We start from the raw sequence: 22,795 nt of genomic DNA, 5'->3' as shown, positions 1-22,795 counted from the left end.
GGACGCTCATCACCGCAAAATTATTTCTATCTTCCAGTGTTCTGACAAAATTTTTGTGTTACGTCTTTCATTTTGGTATCAAATCGTTCTCAATCTAAAGGCACGCATTTTAAAACTAAGAGTTTGATAGTGTAAAGTGCATACCAACCATATAATTTTTGTATTAAATCAATGGCATTTCCACATTCCTAATTTTTGTCTGTTGAGCTCTTCTACACAAATCTTTAAAAATTGGATCAAAGCAGTATGGAAAAAAGTTAAATGGTTTCCAATTTGCTTACATGGTGTACATCAGCTGAGCATAATCGTAATTTTACCTCCCTTGCCTTCACAATGATGCTTTCTTGTTCAAAATTGCCGAGAACACACTGGAATGTACACTGGATTCTTCCTCTTCAGCCATCTGAAGGAATGAGTGAAACCATGAAAATCAAAAAGGAAAATTAACCATATAATTTTGTTTAAAATATTCTCAAAAGTTCTCTAAATGCCTATCTCTAAAAATCATTAAAAACCTGATTAAGCTAATATTTCCAGGAAGATGCACCTCCTGAGCTATATATTCAATAACCATCACACATTTGTATGGGGCGCATCAACTCCCATGATCGTTGTCGCCCCTAAATCAACACAACACATTTGTATGATGGTTATTTACCCCCCAAAAAAGGGAAAAAATATGATGGCAGTCTAATTATTCTGTACATTCAATACTTTTAAAAAACCCAACTTTTTTTTTTTTTTAGACACCATGCCTGTCAGGGTAGAAGACTCTCCCACACCACGTGCATTACACACACGAAAACAACACACAAACTCACACTCTCACTTCGTGAATGTTAGGCACATTGAACTCGTCATTAAATCAAAGCAATTATATAAAAGCAGTGTATGTAATCTGCGACCATTAATCACTACAATGCCATCAAAGAATAAAAGTTCAGCATTGCTATACATTGCCTAATTAGCACTTAAATTTGTGCGTATTTTGACCTATCCCTTGCCTCCCTGACTTGACTCCACCGTAACTACCTTAATCTTGCCCCTCCCATTTCTGTTCCCTTAGAAGGAAACAGAAACCTGTATAATGTTTAATTAGAGAATGCCCCTAAAGGCAAAATGTTATAGTACACCTAAAAAATTTGCTTTCAACTTCTTTGCATTGTTGTAAGCAGTTTATTCTTTGTTTTAACAGACAGAATTTTCAATAGATTTTTCTCATTGTAAAACTTGTTTTCAGTTACTGATGAGCAGCACTGTAGTGATGGCAGCGGTATCAATACTCCATCTTCTCCACAAAACCTCACAGACTCCGGCTTCTCTATGCCTTCTTCATTATCGTCGCCTCAAGGCAGTGCAGATGTAACTTCTTTGTATTCTGTGAAATCATTCACTGTGCCAATATCTGCAACAACTCCCCAAACTTCCTCCATATCAGCACCTGCAGTCCCTGCTAATGTACCAATATCAACAAACAGTTATTCACGGGCTACCTCTCAGAATGTACCTTCGACCATATCACCATCGTCGTCTGTGTCTCGTCCTTCTTACGACTCCCTGCAAAAGTCGCTCTCAAGAACTGGTGATGTTCATAACCTGCCTTACAATGTTGCCACATCCAGTGCCAGACCAGCTTCTATTGCCACTGGGACACAGTTGGAAAACTGCAACACTCGAGTGGTACATCGGCCTGGATCCCTTGCATTGGGAACCCTCGCAGACTCTGCTCTACTGAACAGATTGCCTCGTGACCATCGGCCAGGATCCTTGGCTGCGCCTATCAACACTTTGGGTATCCCACCAGCTCCTGCCAGAGCTGCGTCCCACATGGGGCTAAACGTAATGGCTCCAAGTAGATCAAATGACTTCCAAATGTTCAAGAGTCAAGACTTGACTCGTACAAGACAGGGATGGACACCAGACCATCAGAGTTCAAGTGGTGCTCCTAACCACCGGCAAGAGAGTAATGGTCTCGTCTCCATTATTGATCAGGTGATGTACATATTTAAGCCATGTGGACTGACAATTATGTTTTGTTTCAAGTGCAATAACATAATTTTTTATTTGAGAATAATGGCGCTTTTTATTAGTTAGATTTTTATGCACTTTCCATATCAGTTAAATTAGTCTCACCTGAATACTTTATTATACCTTTAGGTTTGTGTATTATATCCAGTAAGTCATTTCAATTAATATTTGAAAACACAAATACATATTGTATTTGTATTTTTGATACAAAAATCACAAGATTTTTGAAGCCACTATGCACTACCATATGTATGCATGCATGCATGTATGTATGTATACTGCATATATATTATTGAAGTAGAAAATGCAACGGGGGTGTGCACAAGTTTAGAGTAGAGCAAGCAGTGAAGAAAAGGTGACTGGCACTGTAATTACAAAAAATAAGATGAGAAACGATGCAGCTTGAGGCATAGATGAATTGGTGGTAGCTGCCACTATTTATATACAGTGACGAGACAATGGTGTGATTTCAACATGAAATTATCAAGAGAGATATAATGTTGAGATGTATAATCTTAAGATGCATTAGTGGTGATAGGAGTGTAAATAAACCAAAGAATGAAAATGTAAAAAAAATATAGAGTGCAAAAGTTGATAAATCTTAAGAGTGATGGGAGTTTATTAAGATTGTAAATGTTGAAAGAATGGATAAAAAAGCAAGTGGTTAAGATAGTGTATTGAAGCAAATGGAAAGGTAGAAAGAGAGAGAGAGAGAGAGAGAGAGGTGACATATTGAGTGTGTGTAATGAGGTGGGAATCGAGTGAGACAGTGCACAAGGAGCAGCATGGGAAGACTTGGAGGTACAGTGTACGTGGAATCAGTTTAAGAGGGAGTGACTGTTAACATATTGGGTAAAAACATGTCGCAGGAAACATGCAAATGTCAAAAAAATGTTAACTTTTTTCTTTACTCAAAAAAAATGTTTTGTGACATTTTGACATTTGACTCGGGAAACACACTACCTTGTTGTATGAAGCTGTGGCATGTCACTGAGGATAATTTGCTGGAGTGTGATGGTGTTAATTATACATGGTGTAGTCACACCCTTATGTAATGTCCTCTTCCACCAGGGACAGTGTGATAGAGAGAAGGGGGAGGAGAAAAAGATAAAAAGATGGGGGTGATAGAAAGATTACAATGTGAGAGGAGGAGAATTAGAAGTACAGTACAGTACAGTACCTGGATGGGAGTTGTTCTACTTCCCAAGTCCAGCCCGGGGCCAGGCGTGACTTGTGAGAGCTTGGTCCAACAAGCTGTTGCTTGGAGCGGCTCGCAGGCCCACACATCCACCACAGCCCGGTTGCTCCGCAACTTCCTGAAGAAAGCTAACTAGTTTTCTCTTGAAGACGTCCACATTTGTTCCAGCAATAGTATTTGCATAAGGCAGCTGCACATGTAAATCTCCAAGTTCCTAGGAATAACATAGTCCACTTCACTCAATAGCTCTGATATCCTTCTGCCCATACCCTCCTGCATTCTGGACTGGATTGATAATATCCAGTGGTTACCTTGTGATCATTCCAGGGATCAACATCCTTGGAAAGATCACAAGGGACAAGGGCCTCTCACAATGAACATTGTGAGAGGCCAGCATCATGCTGTAAAATTTCATAAATATTAAACAAATATATTATATTATTCATAATATGCAATACAGCATCATGGATTTGTGAGCACCAATACACTCCAGGAGCACACTATCAATACGTACAATACAAGTACAGTACCAGTGGGTGACACTGCATATAATAATCTTTTTAAATTGTGTATTTATTGAGTTTCCTTTTTTGTTCAGGTGACAAGCAGCTTGTTAGAGCATGGTGATAGTCCACCACCCAAGATGCCTGCTTGTGAAGTGCCTCAGTCATTTGACTCGACCTCAATGACAACAGTTCCTTCTACTGGATATTCTCAGACTGCAACACAATCTGGTACATCAGATGCCTCTATCAAAGCTGCAATTACATCTGTTGAGTCAGGTTTATGTTCAGGAATAGATACAAGTGGTTCTCATGAGTACCAGGATAATAGTTCCTCAGGTGGCAGAGTCTCTTCTGATGGGCCTGCAAATTTTACACAGGATCAGCCACGTGGAGAGGTGCTGCACCCAACTCCCCATTGGCCCAATCTCTCTTCAACTTCAAGACATACCCATGATTCCTTGCAAGATTCTGTATCATCTGCCCAGAATCCTCTCTGTGATTCTCAGGAAACAGACAGTGGCGCATCAGAATCTGAAACAAATCAGTCCAGTGATACAGAAAGTAGTGTGGGACATTCTGAAGGTACTCTGTCTCCTCTTAAGGTTACATCAAAACCTCAATCAAGAATTCCTGCTCTAATCACAGAAGTGCCTTTTCCTGAAATTAAAACAATTAATAAAGATCCTCACAGTTCTAGTCACACTTCTCATTCGCTTCATGAATCCCGGATTCCCACTTTCAGTTGTATGGGACGTAATTCCAGTTCATTAACCAATGATGCCCACTCGTCAGTGGAATCAAGAATACCAACTCTTGTTAGCATTAGCAAAAGTTCAAGCAGTTTAGCTCAAGAAAGAAGAAACTTTGCAGAGTCACAGATTCCTACACTTAGTTCTAAAGGAGCAAATGTTAATAATTCGATGTATGATAAGCAAGCACAATGCGACACTCGTTTGCCTGTATTAGGCAATGTGGGACATAACTCTCATAATGCAGTGTTTGATGCCCAGTCTTTATCAGAATCTCTGAAATCTCTGGGTTACAACTCCAACGCTGAATCCCAAATTACAAGTGACTCTCGGATCCCAGTGATGGGACTGATGGGCAGGACGTCAAGTAACTTGACCCGTGAGGCACTTGGCATAAACACTGGAAAACTTCCAAGCCCAGATGTAACTATAGGGAACAAAAATTTCCCCCTCAACAAACCACTGGTGACAGGGAGTAATGGATCCAGTATTCCGTTGATGTCCTTGCAGAGTAGATGCAACAGTAATCAAGGTTCCAGTTTGCCTAGCCTTGGAAACATTTCAACTACCATGCCTGGTGACTCCAACAGACACCTTGTTTCTTATGGACACGTTTCCAGTCCCCAGAATTATCAAGATGCGGGACACGTATATATATCCACACGACTTCCATCTCCAGGATATTCATCAGGAATTCGACCACCCACAGTTCATTCACCTAGTCAGCAGCAGCAGCAGCCTGCTATTCAGTCCCACTTGAGAGGATATCCCAGTGGTATACGTCCACCCATGGTAAATACTGCCATCAACACACCAGGTATCCCATTACCATCTCCCATCTCACCAAGCAACCACTTAACAAACCCTGGGTCCCGAGGCTCCATCACCTCCACTGGCTCAGCTTCTCGCATACCAATGGCTTCAGGTGGGAATAAAATGTACCATTGTCTTCCTTTTCATGTATTTTTATAGCAGAAAGTAAAGATTAAAAAACAAGTGTCATTGTCATTAATTTGTTTTAGAATTGAACACAGTTTAAAAGTTTTTTATCTTAAAATGGTAAACATTAAGTAAAATCTATAATTCCCAAGCAAAGAAGGTAGGAAAATACTTGAGCTTTGCATAATCATATTTGTATACTGTACTTGGGATTTATACAGATATTAAATAAAATACAAAACTGAATTAAAAATTGATCAAGCAGTGCCTTTTTATATGGAGCCATGGAGCTTTTGACATGGAGATCTCTAACTCCGTGCCTGTATTGCCATTATCTTTTAGGACTGCAGTGCCCATGACCCATCTATGGGTTTGCACTTAGTTGGAGTGTACTCGGTTTGTCACCCTTGGCTTTCCTCATTTGGGGGCTCTAGCAGTAGCTTTTCTGGGATGAGTACTTTAGTCTTCAGCTGATTAACTGATTAAATCTAATTGGACTAAATGAGTGACATTTGTATTTTTCCCTAGTGATGGCTAAGTAAACTAAGTTTACTCTGGGGTTACCCAGGAACACAATTCCTCGTACAGCTCAAGGATTGATGGTATACATAAATACAGATTTTATTTATTTTCAGGAGGGACTCCATCTAGACTGCCTGCTCCAGGCTGCAACAAACACCGGATTTCACCAGCTGTAACACCATCCCCGGATAGCAATAAAGCCAGCCAATCAGCATGGATGTTCGGCCAACATAAAAATGCCCGAGTGGTATGTCAGAATGTACGTACGCTGCACTAACACAATAATGGCAAATAACTAATGCAGCTGCTCAGTCTTGCTTATAGATAGAATAATTTATTTTGAGTAATATATTTTTGGGCCAAGAAAACCATTTTATGGATTCCAGTGTCACTCAAAATGAAAGATGAGTACTGCAGACTTTTTCCCATAGTAGATTAATCAAAATAAATTTGCATGCATCTTAAAACCAGTAAATTATGAATTAAAATACTTGATTTCTGTTCAGAATCTCATTTGTATTTCCATTCTTCTCATCTCTTAATTCATAATTTTTGTTAAATGACTTTCATTAAACAAGTATTTTCCAAGCAAGAAAATTAATTTTATGTATAGTATTAATTTTGTGTACTATATTTATTTAAGGCTTTGTTGCAAAGCTAATTTGCAGTGAAGATGCGATTAAAAGTATTTTAGCTCGGTGTCTTCTCATTGTTTGCTGTTTATTAAATTCTCCTGTTAACAGTTCGTCTTTTCCTGTACGAAGTGAGAGGGATCAAGTGCAGAACAACCTTACAATTCCCCCCCCCCCCCCTCTCGTGTAACCCCTCGTTCCTGTGTAGTAGCTCCACACCCCCACCACCCCCTCATGTAACCCGTCAACCCTGTGAAGTAACTCCACATTCCCCCCCTCGTGCTGCCATTTTCCCCCTTGTATCGCCTCACATTTTCACCATGCAGCTACACACACACACATCTTGCATGTTCCTGAGGTGGAATGTGGGGATTGTATAGAGGGAGGGAGTGACCTCGTGAAACTTCACTTCCACATCCATGTTATGTAATTCCTCATCTCATTCCCATAGTTCTTCATCCCTCCCCCATGCAACGTCACATGTAGCCCCCCCTCAAGCAATCCCCCTTCCCCACACACACACATCCTTATCATGCAACCCTTCATCTCCAATTATTCCTAGTTATTGGCGAGCACGTTATTGTTCTCATAACTCGATGAACACTGCACATTCATTATCGTTGTATGTCGAAGCGACATACAACAATAATAAATGTGCGGTGTTCACCGAGTTATGAGAACACTGCACATTCATTATCGTTATATGATGGAGCGACATACACATATTACAAACATAAGCATGAGTGAGGCACTTCATTGGCTTCCATCAACATCAACAAATTTTATTTAGGTTATTTTAATCCTTATGTTCAAATGGAAAATTATGTAAATACAGTGCATTGCAGTGAAATTGCATTTCACTGCAATGAAATAAAAATGCATATAATTTCATGCTGCCCGCTCCACAGTGAAATTGCTATACCCATTGCTTTACCTACCACATCTGTGGCAATTGATAAATATTAATTGGTTTGAATTATAACATTTTATTTAAGTCTTCAAACTCGCTAGATGATGACTGCGAACAGCCACACTTATAAAGGAAGACATTTGGCTTGAAGAAGAAGTATCAACTGTCTTCAAAGGATAGAACATGAGAAGTCTTGTATCAGAAATGCATACAATCGGTAGTACAGTAATGTATAGGAAACGTATGCAAAATTACAATACCCCTTTTAAACCTTAAGCAAGAAGAATTTCGTGTGTGAATGCTCTATAAAATCACAACCAGTTAAAAATCTAAATTCTTGAGAACACTGTGTTGTACACAGCTCATGTGAGGCCACTCTTGGAATACACAGCACCTGTATGGAATATACAGTTCATGAAATTCTAAAAAAAAAATTAGAATCCTGAGACTTATCCCAAGTCTGATGGCAGAAAGAGATCCGAGTTGTGGTGACAGGCTAGAAGAGCTGCCACTGCCAACACTAGAGGGGAGCACTGTACAGCCAGAGGAAAGATGTTTACAACCTACAAGAGACTTGGTAAAAAAAAATATTTGCAGTTTGTTCCTAGTAAGGGAAAGAGAGCAAGATGCCATAGGTGGAAAAGGGGAACATGAGTCAGTGGTGCCAGAAAGTACATACAGAACTCCTTTTTGCATACAAGTACTGTACTGTAATAGAACAGATGGAACATGCTGGAAGAAGAGGTGGTAAAGGCCTGCTCGGTCAGCAAATTTAAAAGAAGAAATTTTTGTTATGATCGATTTGTGTTCTTTGTAGTTGATGATAGTGGTGATGATAAGTCTTGGACTTGTTGGTTGAATTTATTGAGTGAAACCTTAAAGACAAATTTGGGTAATCACTAAATACTGTACCAATATCCAGACTTGCACATGGAGATAGGCGTACATGCGAGCTGAAGTACACTATATTCTCTCTCATTTCTTGAATTTGAATGACAGATGTAATGGCTTTAAATTAGAAGCTATGTTGAAGATAAGTTTCCTTGGCTGTATTTTTAATAATCTTCAGTGATATGTTCTGCAGTGTGAGCTGAAAAAGCGGTATTAGTATATTTTTCCATTGTTATAATTTCTTGGCAATGTAAACTAACAAAACCTGTTTTGGTCATAATCATTTTCCAAGATAATAACCTGTACCATAATAGTAGTGATTTCATCAACAACTTCCTATTCATACACCTTGATGAGTATCTAAACTGGATTATACTGTCTAGCCTGCTTTGCATTCTCACTTGAAAACTACTCTTGCTTCCCTCATGCTACCATCCAGGCCAGGAAATTTCGAGTTCCTGAACGAAGAGTGTCCAAGTTTCACATCAAATGGTAAATATGTAGTGTCAAGTTCTTAGTCATTAGTGCACTTTTATACCCATTCTGCACTTGCTTAATCTGGTATACAGGTATTACACATGCTTCCTAGGTCAGCACTCGTATCTACAAATATGTCAGGCAGCACTTCATTGTCTCGGGTACACTTTGACCATAATCATTTACAATATAACACTTGTGAATGTTGGACGTTGTTAATTAACAATTTATGAGAAGTGCTTGACACGTCTTTGTATGGAGCTGCTGGGTGCTGCTGTGGATGTTTTTCTGAAGTCGGACGGTGCTCATTCTTTGTTATGCTGTATTGTGTGCTGTAGATGAATGGTGAATGAAAGGATGACTCTTGATTATCTTTAATCCTCTTTTCCGTGTTCTCCCTTCTGGGGGGTGCCGTATTTGGAAGGTGAGCAGCACAGTGGTTAAGGACTCCTATCCAGTCAAGGATCATGAAAGAAAATAGTTCTAATCCATGCAGCCTTGCAGCATTCTTCTATAGCCTGGTCTGATGCCAATGAACCTGCATGGGGTCTTTCCTGTGTGTACTTCCTTGCTTTCCCCTTTCTAGTGTTTTGTCATTCTGACTTCTTAAGTTTCGTTCTTCTAAATAAGTATAACAAATGCCATCTTTTCCATATGATTAAACTATTTGTTAAAAATGTCTTAAACCACACATTTATTCTATATTTCATCCAGCATTCTATGTGCCTAAAGAGTTCAAGTATTTCACTAAAAATATCTAATCACATTTTTCAAATGTATGTCGAATCGTCTCCACAAATCCTCTGTTAAGTAGCTGAAAGAATTTGCCTTTATGACTAGTAAACCTAGCATGGTTAACTTACTCCAGAAATTACACTGCCCCTGTATGCCAGTATGATTAATGACATCTAATGAGTACATGGCATTAACATGTACAGAATATTCTGTGAATAGGCATTTTAATTTATGACACTGCTTACATTGCAATCCATCCTTTCAACTGATATATATCATTTAGTATACTGTGGTCCCAAATGTACAGTACAAATTACAAAGTACTGTAATAAGTAGCAGCTCAAGAAAATTCACATTTGCTATGCATCGGCAGGTTAAGTTAGGTGGGTTGCTTGGGCTTGTATGTTTCTGGATAAGTTGGCATTTTTTTTATTCTGTGCATTGTGGCAAAACAAGCTATATATTGAGGTAATTTAGTCTTGTGGCAAAAAGAACTAACCATGATTATATGCAAGTGGCTCTCATAAGCAGGGCCCCATATTAATAGGCTGCAGGACTATCACATTAGTATAGAGAGGTTGACAATTAGGTACCCTGAGATAAATACTTCTGTATGGAAGTGGAAGACAATTTACCCAGCCTACATGAAATTGGAACATAGTTTTCCGGTGAGACTACTAGTGCTCTGATCTTTAGGAGACAAATCTACAAGGACAGATTAAAGAAACTCAGTCTCACAACCCAAGATGAGAGAATGAGCAGAGGGAATATGATCACTACTTGGAAAATAGAAATAGTGGACAAAGATAGTCTTTTCAAATTGAGGGGAAAATGAGACAAAAGAACATGGGTGAAAACCTCCTCCATTAATCTTTTCTACTGTCTCCTTCATTAGCTTCTCTATTTCCACCACCATCTTTATCATATCTATCGCCACTTCCCCTGTTACCTCCTGCACCACTACCTACCTGTTGAAGATTCCGAGGGTTGGTATCCCTGCAACCCGGCCTCTGACCAGACCTTCAAGACAAACCACCACCATCTGCCTATCTTTATTACACTCGCTTTGTTCATTGCACTAATCTGTTCTTATTACACCACCCTTTACTTGTTACACCCCAAGTATGCATTACATCATGCTGTATTCATTACAGCACCCCATGTTCTCATTAGTCATTGCACTATTTGTTCATATTCCAATATACCTGTCTAGGGATATCTTTCTCAGTCATCCTCATGCAGTTGAAATTTACTTATAGTTAAGATACAAGCTCACTAACAAAAGCGAGTCAGATTTAAGAAAATTTTTATTAATTTGATATGGGAAAAACCATGTATACATGTTCATTTATTATAATACCTGTATATATATATATATGTGTGTATTATGTGGTTTAGACACTGAAACTGTCACCCTCTTTCCTGAAATTGTATGGAAAACCCTGTCATAACTTTTATCTATTCCATTTCACATTCTTCCATAGTTATTACTTGTTACTTTTTCTTTTTTCGTTTACTTGTCACATGTATTTCTTATGTTCAATTTTAACAGCCTGAATTTTAGATAGATCTGTTTAATACATTTGAATGTACTATGCTCTTCCTGATACTGTGAAATTCTGCTCAACCTGTCTAATTCATCAATACAGTGTTGTGTGTCAAGTTTTTATTTTATATAAATAGTACAGTAATATAATTATCTAGTGATATCTAAATTACACAATACCAGTACATTAAATTTACAATATATAGTACAGTATACAAGAAAATGGGTTTAGTATAGGAAGAGGCCTAACCTGCAAACATACCAGCACTACAAGCCAGCAAGAAATAATTACACAGCAGTGAGGAGAGAATCAGAAAGGAACTATGAGAAAGGTATAGTGGACAAATGTAAAACAGATCCAGACCTTTTCTATAAATTCATTAAAAGCAAGCTCAATGTAAAGGATAAAATTGAGAGATAGAGGATGGGGAACAGGACTACTGAGAATGAAAAAGAAATGTGTGAAACTCTCTAAATAAACAATTACAAAATGTGTTTGTACAAAATGAGGATTTCAGAGAGTCGGACCAAATACCAATTCCAGAGCATGCCATAGGATACATAGAGATATCTCAAGACAAAGTGGAAAAATTACTCAAGGGGCTAGGAAGAAATAAAGCAGTTGCACCTAATGGAGTTTCACCATAGGTGCTGTGAGAATGTGCAACTGAGCTGAGCATTCCACTCCAATTAATATTCCAGACAGCCTTGTGCGCAGGAATCTTAGCAGATGTATGGAAAAAGACACAGTACCAATCTACGATCCCATCTAAGATAAGAGAGACAGACAATTGTCATGTTCTACAAATTGATCTAGATAAAATAAGTGCTTGGAGCAACAAGTGGCAAATAGAATTAAATGTGAATAAATGCCATGTTATGGAATGTGGAATCGGAGAAAATAGACCCCACACACCTTTCAAATTATGTGGAAAAGAATTAAAGAACTCTAATAAAGAACGAGACTAGGCTGTGGTTTTGGATAATAAACTGTCACCAGAGGAACACACAAAGAACATTGTGAGAGGGACGTATGTGTCGCATTCCAACTAAAGACTTGCTTTTAATTATATGGATGGTGAAATACAAAGAAACTGTTCATGACTTTTGCGGGACAAAAATTGGAATATGCAGCAGTTGTATGGTGCTCATACTGTATCTCTAGAAGCACATACCCCGGAAATTAAATTGGAAAAGATGCAAAGGCATGCTACAAAATGGCTTCCGGAACTGAAAAATGAGTTACAAGGAGAGACTAAGAGGCGTTAAACATGCCAAAACTAGAAGATAGAAGAAAAGGAGGTGATATGATTACCACTTTCAAAATATTACCAGGAATTGACTAAATTGACAAAGAGGAATTTCTGTAACCAGCAACTTCACGAACAAAATGACACAGATTCATGGTAAGGAAACAAAGGTGCCGAAAAAATATTAGAAAGTTTTCTTTTGCAAACAGATTGGTAGACGATTGAAACAAGTGTGAAAGTGGTGGAGGCCAAAACCATCAGTAGTTTCAAAACATTATACCATAACATGGCTTTTATCTAGATAAATTTGTAGGGCAATTTGTAGTGTGTGTGGGTGAGTAAGTGTGGGAGAAAGGTGTAAAAGGGGGAAGGTGAAGGGGATTGATAGAGACAAGGCCACCACTGGGGACTCCATCTCGTGTCCAATAATTCATAAGACACCTTTCATGATGATGGATGTTTAATGGAGGCCTCATATAATGACTGGAAATACATGCTGTGTACCAGCAGGAATTCCAGATGTTACAAATTAATTGAAATATCTTTGAATGATTTGTGCACCAAATGTCAATCATCTTGTGATGATATGTGCATTTCACAGATTAAGGTCAAACCTAGTAACATAACTACTTTTTGTGTTATAGAATGGGATTCGGGGAAAATAAGGTAATTACAGGTAATACGATTGTCAGATTTGCATTTGTTTTTCTTATGTAAATATTTTACATTCTATATTTTTAATCTGCAATTCTGTAAGTCATATACAGTACTGTATCTATTTACAGCATTTTAAGACTTTTACCATAGGAGATTATCAAGTGTATGCAGTTGTTTGCAAAGGATCAAATAACAGGTATTTGGTAGCTTTGTATATGACTAAAATGAATGTACATCATGCATGCCTGATGTTTATTTTGACAACAGGTATTTGTAGCATTGACATGTGGTACTGTATATATATATATATATGTGTAAACAAATGCAAGGGTGTTAAGACTGCAAGGTAAACCAAATTAATGACTTTCTAAAGCATTAAATATAAATTATAATATATCCTGTAATTCAAATTGTGCATAAGCAATGATGGTGCAATGCATGGAATGAGGGCAACATTTCTAACATTCATTGATATGCTGCCCATTACGTGGCCGTTGGATGCAATGGGGCTAACTAACACGATTTTGCATGTGAAGATGCTTCTGCTTAAAATATATCTACTTGTTTTATGCTCTTAAATATTATTTTACCATTGATCCCTAATCTTATTTTTAGCTTTACAAGAAACGCAGGTTAACCCACTCAGATAGTGTTGGAGGGATTTTTAAAAGTACTTATCATTAAAGGATACAGCATTGTCAAAACATCGTAAATTGTCAGAGACTACATTCTGCTAAACTGATCCTTTGAGCACCCAAGCCCTGTTGACATTATCATTAAGTGGGTGATGACTTGGAAACCTCTCTGTTGTGGCCACCCCTTATAAGGGCCTTTTGAGGTCTCGAGCTAATTTCTTGTGATATGATCCAGGATCTCTGTTATAGTTAAATGTTATCAGATCACCTTAGAATTTAACATTATTATAACTTATAAATCTAGTCAGAGATTGCCATGAAAATTGCTGGCACATCTATGTAATACTGTAGTTATCAGACAAGAATCTCGCCTCGTGAGATTTCTAGTTTCTTGGCGTGTTTTATGGTCAAGCGTTTCACAAAAATGTATCTGATGTAACCTAAATATCATTATCAATTGCCTCCCTAACCTGGCATCTTTACTGTATCCATCTTGTTCCATTATCCTTGCCTAATATCCTGCCCTTTATATTGTATCTATAACCCCATCCTTCTGCCATCTTGCCTCCATTCAGTTTAATTCCTTATTCTTATATATAACTTGCACCTTGTTTAACAATCTCTAAACAAAGGTTTATTTAATTGATGTACATTATATTGAAGTACGATATAAAAGTTCTGTATGTTTATTATTGGCATAGTGTTACACATTTAGTAGAAAGCATTGTTTTCCCCACAGTTCCCGGTAGTGATTGAGAAGAATCCAGACCTAGGCTTTACCATTGGGCAGTCCCATACAGACCCAGAGGATAAGGTGAGTAAAGGCATTTGTTGTTGGCTTCAGATAAAGGTTGGACATGTCATGACCATATTTGTTGATTTCAGACATTTTATATAACTTCAGGTACATACTTAATTGTGCTTGCGGGGGTTGAGCTGGCTCTTTGGTCCCGCCTCTCAACAGTCAGTCGTCTAATGTACAGGTTCCTGAGCCTACTGGGCTCTTATCATATCTACACTTGAAGCTGTGTATGGAGTCAGCCTCCACCACATCACTTCCTAATGCATTCCATTTGTCTACTACTCTGACACTGAAAAAATTCTTTCTAACGGTGAAGTGTTAGGGAAGAGGAATGAGCACATTTCATTTTGATTCATTGGCACTGAAGCTTTTACACGTCTGTTAACAAGCTTAAGCTTTTGGAGATGCCAAACTCTTGGTTTCATTATCAGGCTTCCTCTTTAAACCTTTGGTTAGGTGCAGCATACCTGATGATCTATTCTAGGTCTGTATGATCAAATGTTTTGCATTTCTTGTCATGAACACTGGGACATTTCTCAGCTGTTCCATACACTTGTCAAGCATACTCAGTCAAATGTGCAATTTTTTTTTTTTTTCGCGCATGTCTTGTTTCAAGAAATGTGTAGTTGGATATTGGCATACCAATCAGGGCCTCTCCAAGTTCATCACCAAGATTACATGTTTAGCACTTTGTTGTGTGGTTTTGGTTAGGCTTATTACTTCGTCCTTTTGGCTGGTGACTATGGTGCAAATTTTTTTTTTCCCAGTCTCTCTTCTGCACCCTTCTGCTACTTTGTATCACTAGTGAATTTTATCTAATATTTAATTTGTATATTATTTCGTTGAATATTCTTGCCTTAGAGGGTAACTAAATGTACCTCTGAAATCAGGCTACAAGTATGTTACATATGAAAGGCACCTTTGATTAGAATCAATTGGTTACCCCCAGTCCTACCTTCTTTCTGTTACTGCTCTCCTGTTCTCAGTGGTGGTGGGGGGGGGGTCCAACCATTTGCACTGGTCAATACAGCAACTGCCTTGCATCTTGCAGGTTGACATTTGATTCCCCTCTGGTTCAAGCACCTGGGCACCATTCCTTCCCTCTGTTCTATCCCAGATCCTTCTCACGACCCTTCCAAATGCTATATAGTCATAGTAGCATAGTACAGGTACTTTCTCGTGATAATTGCCTTGCCTTGGTCTTGGAACCCTCTATAGCACACAACACCGCCACTTGGTGGGTTATTTTGGTTGCTGGGCAGTCGGCAAACAAGCGGTTAGTTTGGATGTTTTGAATTTTTATAAATACTGTACCCTCTTTGTTGGTTATTTTGGGTTAGATTTATGGGTTAGATTTATTAATTTTCAGTGACCCACTAGCACCTTGTATGACTGCAAAGATGTTCAAACATTTTCTTTGGTGTTGGTACCAGAATGCCATCCTGCCTGATCACATCTTAGAGGACAACTGAATGGTTGTCTAGAATGATGCTTTTTAATGCACTGCACTGAAAACTTGATTTGTATTGTTTTAAATTTTCAAACTGCACTATTTATATATGTATGTCTTGTATCATTTGCAAAAAGAAAGTTTACCTAAATTTGGTGATAAATTGAAAAAAAATACATACTGCAAAAGCCTTAAAATCTTGAAAGGTGAGAATGAAGCTACTGTAGTCCTAATTACAGTAGTCTGTTCTATAGAGGTTCAAATGTAAAGTATAAATTGTCAGAAAATATTGTGATGAAAAATGTGATGATGAACATACATGAAGATGTTTTCACTAATGTTTGATATATAGTACATAAAAATACTTGAGCATTTTCTAGTTTCCTATTTTCCTTTGTGTTGATAATGTAAGATAGAAAAGTGATAATATGTACATTAATAAATTTATAATTTCTGTTGCAGAGTATTTATGTGACAAGTGTAGCAGGTGGAGGAGCAGCTTCTTCGGCACTTAAAGTTGGAGACAAGCTTTTACAGGTTGATGGTGCCGATTTACGGTCTGCTGATTTGTTGATTGCCACCTCCATCCTCCACAAAACATCAAATACTGTCAATTTAATGGTTTCTCGCCTACAGTGATGAGGATATTTACAGTAGGATTGCTGGATCTCCACGTTGAAACTTGTAGAGCAGCTCTTTTTTTTTTAAATTGTGATAAGGAAAAGCTCTCATTTTGTGCATCTAGTAAGGTAGCTAAATTTGTCTAGTAAGATAAGTCTGGCAAGAACCCCAAAATAAAGTCTTATGTGCAATGTAGCTTTAGTCCATATTGATGATTGGTTAAAATAAGGTTGTGCATTAGTGCCTCATGTAAATTTGTAAATGAATAGAATTAGATAATTTTAAGAATTATGAGTGTGCACATGATAAGAAACATGGAAGTGTACACAAGATCTCTGAAAATTATTTCCTAATTTGCATTAAGGTTGATACTTAAGAAAAACACTTGGTGTTAAACATTCCCTTTGTTTCCACACATTCCAAGTCAGAAAGCATTTCTGTTGTTGCACATTGATGCTGTGCACACTCAGAGTTGTATGGTTGATCAGGGCACTTCAATGACTGGAATGGTCTAAAGCTATGTCCATTTATGCTGATATTCACCAATAAAAAAAAAATATTTGCCATATTTTTATGTTAAGTAGTGCAACATTGCCTGCATTCTCTTCTCATCATTCCCACGGATGAGACATGTGATATGAGGAATAGTCACTCTTTGAGCTCTTTAACGCAACGTGTCTTTCTATGTCTCTCAAGTGCCTTGAAGATTTTTATCTTAAAAACAAAAAACAAAAAGAGTACAAAAAATACAGGCACGATCAAAGTTATGGACGGTAAAAACGAATGTTTTTAAATGGCAATACAAATTTTGTGTTGCATTAACTTGAAGACTTGTATTGTGCATCTTGTTTATATTATCTTTACTCGTAATAAGAGTAAATGTGAGTGCCTAGCCATATGCAGTACTGTATTTAGAAAGTGGACTCGATTATCCTAAAAGCTTATCCTATACACAGCAGAATGACTTCACTTCTTTTGTTAATTACACAAAAAATATATATATTAAGCACATAAACACATGCAAATATTTGTATTCTTTATATCAGGCATGCATATATGTAAACTCCTGCTGAACAGTATTTATTTTGTATAAAGTTCATAGATTCACTTTTAAACACACTTTTAAATTTGTACTCGCAGTCATTCATATGTCATTGAACAAATTGACTTGTATGTGTAACAATGCACACATTCGTAGCTATGCTGTGCATGTGAACACGGTCAATATCTTTGTCGTCACTTGCATTAAGCACGTTAAGGTAGCGTTTTTGTTTTTATTGAGCACAATATTGCAAGTAAATTACTTGGTATTGCTTACTGATATGCATGCTTTTGTTTTCCAGTGCCCTATATTTAAATATATTCAAAACTATTTTATATTTTCTTATGATTTTATACACTTTTTTGTTAAATACATGATGAAGAAAATTTGTTTGCTCATTTTTAATTACTGTACATTTAGAAAGTTGTGGACAGAGAGCTTACTGTTTTCAATGGGGCATTAGAATAACATGGAAGTTATTGGAAAGCCCCAATAATCTGCTAATATACAGAACAATATATGTTAATATGTTGTATATAAGAAAAATACATGATTTATTAGTTTTAAATAAGATTTTAGCTGCAAGAGTAAGTTAGCTTAAATTACCAGATACAAAAATACACAACTTTTTTTTTTAAAGCCTATTTGATTGTTATTAGTTAAGAAAATCATTGCAACTTTGGTGTGTGGGTTCATGAAACACCAGCAATGAGTGGTGAGCAACATGTTAGTTAGAAATCAAGATACTGTTAAATGCATTACAATCATATAAATTTAAGCTTAATAATAATTTGTTTTAATTAAGGTTAACAATATCAACATAGATATTACTGTTGAAGTCTTGGTCTTAATTAATATAAATCTAACTTGGTCATAATTAATATTTCCATGCAATAAAGATATCTTTGTTTTCTGCAGACAAATATTTACTGTATAAATAGTAAGTAAAGATAAGTGATAGATGAATTGCTTGGAGCAGTTGCAATAATTAGCATTGTTGTGCACACAGTTTATTTATCCTTTCAGATAACTATATAATATTTGTGTTCAAATTAGTTAGCCTTGTATTCCTTAGGATTGAGATAGTGTTGGTCACCGTGTTGACGGGCTCTTAGTTTGTATTTGAATTTTTGGCTTGATAGTAGTTGCACTGCTTGTCCATTCCCTTGAGGTTAGCTAATTAGTGAAATATTATTTTCTGTTTGGAGCAATTCATTCTGTAAATTATGTGCAATTTGTTATGTTCTCGAGTACACACCTCTGTACAGTAATTTTTTTGATGGTCGATATTCCTGAAAAATATATTTGTTGACACTGATTGCTATACACTGATTATTTTTTATTTTTTTGTTTAAATTGGGGCTTATGAAAAATAGTGAACCTTCACACTCCAACATTAGGGGAAATGTGTGCTTTGTGGGACACTTCAGGAGAAGATGAACTCTTGAGTAATCAACGTAAACTTTTTTCCTTCAGTTCACATTCTGCTCTCTTAGGATATTTTTGTGTTGTAATTGATATATTTTATGAATTTTGTTATAAGATAATGGGCAGCTGTAACTTATGAATACTTTATGATGCCCAAATTGTCATGAACACAGAGTGAAAACACACTTTATTTTCTCAGGTCACTGTTATGATTCTTTATTTTCAAAATTATATACTGTATTATATTTTGTGTAAAAATCATCCTCTTCTCGGCCCCGGTGAAGACAGCTGCAGCATGTGTATTGTGATCTACAGTCACTTTAATCCAAGCTTAGATATTTTTATGAATAACTGCATACTTTTCTTTAATACTAATATAACAAGCATTTAATTTTGTATTAACTTGATAGTAATATTATAGTTACAGCTGATCTGTGTGCCTGAAATGTAACAAAAGTATTTACAAAATGTGGAAATTTGTGTGTGTTCTTTGGCAATTCAGAATTTCTACTGACTTTGATGTAAAGGAAAGTACTTACTCTAAGAGTTTTATATTTTTTAATGCATGTCTGTGTATTTGTGAACCCGTTCCCTTTTTCTTATACAGATTAAACTCCTGCCAAATAGCCCCTCGCATCTCTTCTGTCACATCATTGTTGATTAGTGGTCAGACATTGATTTTGTGATGGTTTAATACTATTTTTAACATATGCAGAGAATATAAATTTACAACTATTGGAATAACAAAGGTAATCGTGTGATAGCATTTAAATTGTTTATAGTATTTCACCATGTGCTAATTAACAAACTTGTCTGACTCTAATTGGTGTGTATATCAGTATTTTAACATTGAACGCCATAATATGATATCCCTTGATTTGTTGTATTATACCAAATATTTTTTAAGTATTGCTCGTGACTTCATAGCGATCAACGAAATCTAGTGTTCCTAATATGTCATGTATAGGGTCACACACATATATCCACACACATCTTTATAGATATAATTAAATTTTCTTATACATGTCAATTGTATAATGGAGAGTAAATTACTGTGTACATTAATTTTAAAGTATTAAAACGATAAAATAATAAGAAACTTTTGATAGTGTCTTTTAATGGAAGAATATTGTTGTAAAGTTAATGGGGGAAAATATTTTAGCAAATGTGTTATTGTACAATAACTACCATAATTGTAGTAAGCTTTTTGAATGCATATGTGCACTACCATAATATTAGTGAGTTTATAAATGTACAAGCACAACTTAGAGCTTCATGCTGTTCTTAACTGTGGCAGCTTAGACTGAGCTGCATGCTAATTTTGTACTGTCTTAATATGTTCATTGCTGTTTAATTCCAGATGAGCTTTAGTCACTAAATTTAAGGACTTGAGATTACGCTGCTTAATCATTTATGCCTGCCAAATTAAATTTTGTTATCAATTTGCATCGTATGTTTCTTGGCTGTATCTGCTAACGTGTCACCATGTTAGTAGAGGTAGTAGTAACATTGTCAGGTTAATGTTGACATGTACAGTAGACTTGGTTAACCTCACTCTCAGGCTTCTATAAATACTTGTATTAGGCAGCCAAGTCTCTCTACTTGACTAATATATATATATATATATATATATATATATATATATATATATATATATATATATATATATATATATAATATATATATAATATATATATAATATATATATAATATATATATAATATATATATAATATATATATAATTACTATATTATTATTATTTTTATTTTTTTTGCTAGGCTGCAATTCAGCTGCCCGTTGTAATTAGTGTTCAGTAGGCAGCAAGCAGGAATGCTTCAGACCTGTGAGAAAGTTTGTATCAACTTGACTTCAGTCTGACATTTTCATGGCAGCTTGGCTTTTGTTATAGCTTCCAGCAGTTTCTCATGCAAGTTGCTGGTACGTTATGCTCTTAGGCTGCTCCACAAATTTAAAATTTCTATATTAAGGTAATGACTGTGGTTGTAAATAATTCTTATTAAAAAGTTTCTCAGAAAAGGAGGGTAACTTAGAGTGCTATATGTGGTTCTTCTGAAAGCACAACTATGCCTATACTGATATAAAATATATAATAAGGAGAGGGGGAACAAGTTCCTGAAGATTGCATACACCAACATAGATGGAGTGAGATCGAAGATACTGGAGTTAAGTGATGTAATACAGCTGCAGACACCAGACATTGTTGCACTCACGGAGACAAAACTTGAAGATGTAATTTTAAATGAGGTCATATTCCCAAGGGGCTACTCAATTTGGAGACGGGACAGAAAAATTAGGAAAGGCGGTGGCGTTGCTGTGCTGGTAAAAGAACACCTAAAGGTGAAGGAAATAATGACTGCCAATCCACAAGAAGTTGACATAATAGCACTAGAGATCTGCTATGAGGATGATAAACTAATGATGATAAATGCATATAGTCCACCGCCAAGCAGCACATGGTCAAAGGAGGAGCTAGATAGTAAACGTGAAGGTCTTATAACAATAATGAGAGAGATTATAGCGAGAGCGGATAACGATAGATCACGACTGTTGATAGTCGGTGACTTCAACTTGAAATCCATAGACTGGGAAGCATATGAAGCTAAAACAGAAGATTTTTGGACCTGTAAATTTGTAGACCTCATCCTGGAAACATTCTTGTATCAACATGTTAAACAAGCTACGAGGATGAGGGAAGGGGACGTTCCCTCCATGCTAGATTTGATATTTACCAGGAAGGAGGAAGAGATATTTGACATTCAGTACCTTCCTCCCTTGGGTAAAAGTGACCATGTCTTTTTGGGAATAAAGTATGCAATGCGTTATAAGCTGGAAGAAAATAAGGAGGTTGAAGCAGTTGAAAAACCAGACTTCAGGAGAGGACATTATGGTGACCTTAGAAATTTTTTTAGTGAGTATAATTGGACAGACTTGATGCTAGGCAAGGAAGTGAATGAGATGTATGGCAAGTTTTGTGAAATATATGATAAAGGCACAAAAAAATTTATACCAAAACAGAGATGCAGAACTAGGAAACAGGATTGGTTCAATAGAAATTGCGAGAGGGCTAGAGACCGAAAGACACAAAAATGGAATCAATACAGGAAGAGGCCGAACCCCCAAACATACCAGCGATACAAAGATGCGAGAAACAACTACACGGCAGTGAGGAGAGAGGCAGAAAGAAATTTTGAAAAAGGGATTGCGGACAAATGTAAAACAGAACCAGGTCTATTCTATAAATTCATAAACAACAAATTGCAGGTAAAGGATAATATTCAGAGGTTGAAAATGGGAAATAGATTCACGGAAGATGAAAAGGAAATGTGTGAAACACTAAACGAAAAGTTCCAAAGTGTGTTTGTACAAAATGAAATCTTTAGGGAACCAGATACAATAAGAATTCCAGAGAACAACATAGAACACATAGAGGTGTCTAGAGACGAAGTGGAAAAAATGCTCAAGGAGCTCGGTAAGAACAAAGCAGCTGGCCCAGATGGCGTTTCACCATGGGTTCTGAGAGAATGTGCATCTGAGCTCAGCATTCCACTTCACCTGATCTTTCAGGCATCCCTGTGTACAGGAATCGTAGCAGACGGGTGGAAACAGGCTAACATAGTTCCAATCTACAAAAGTGGCAGCAGGGAAGACCCCCTCAATTATAGACCTGTATCATTAACAAGTGTAATAGTGAAAGTATTGGAAAAACTAATCAAAACTAAATGGGTAGAACACCTAGAGAGAAATGATATAATATC

At 36.7% G+C, this 22,795-nt stretch overlaps 1 protein-coding gene across 6 annotated transcripts in view; it reads left to right on the top strand.

Annotated features, from left to right (window-relative positions):
- The window catches only part of LOC123756729 (uncharacterized), a 94,360-nt gene extending 74,238 nt beyond the window's left edge, over positions 1-20,122 (top strand). For 4 of the 6 annotated variants that reach the window (XM_069331825.1, XM_045740006.2, XM_045740007.2 and 1 more), the window contains exons 14-18: positions 1,241-1,992; positions 3,825-5,406; positions 6,056-6,201; positions 14,415-14,489; positions 16,390-20,122. In XM_069331825.1, coding sequence (XP_069187926.1) covers positions 1,241-1,992; positions 3,825-5,406; positions 6,056-6,201; positions 14,415-14,489; positions 16,390-16,566 — 2,732 coding nt within the window. In that variant the 3' untranslated portion in view covers positions 16,567-20,122. Of the gene's footprint in view, positions 1-1,240; positions 1,993-3,824; positions 5,407-6,055; positions 6,202-8,814; positions 8,868-14,414; positions 14,490-16,389 lie in introns of all 6 variants that reach the window. The other 2 variants (XR_006772669.2, XM_045740008.2) reach the window with 2 other exon arrangements.
- The last annotated feature ends 2,673 nt before the right edge of the window (positions 20,123-22,795 follow it).

This window comes from Procambarus clarkii, chromosome 26 (genome assembly GCF_040958095.1).
Source record: "Procambarus clarkii isolate CNS0578487 chromosome 26, FALCON_Pclarkii_2.0, whole genome shotgun sequence".
In the NCBI taxonomy this organism is placed as follows: domain Eukaryota; kingdom Metazoa; phylum Arthropoda; class Malacostraca; order Decapoda; family Cambaridae; genus Procambarus; species Procambarus clarkii.
The sequence above is the reverse complement of the archived record's forward strand: the minus strand, read 5'-3'. Positions and strand labels throughout refer to the sequence as shown.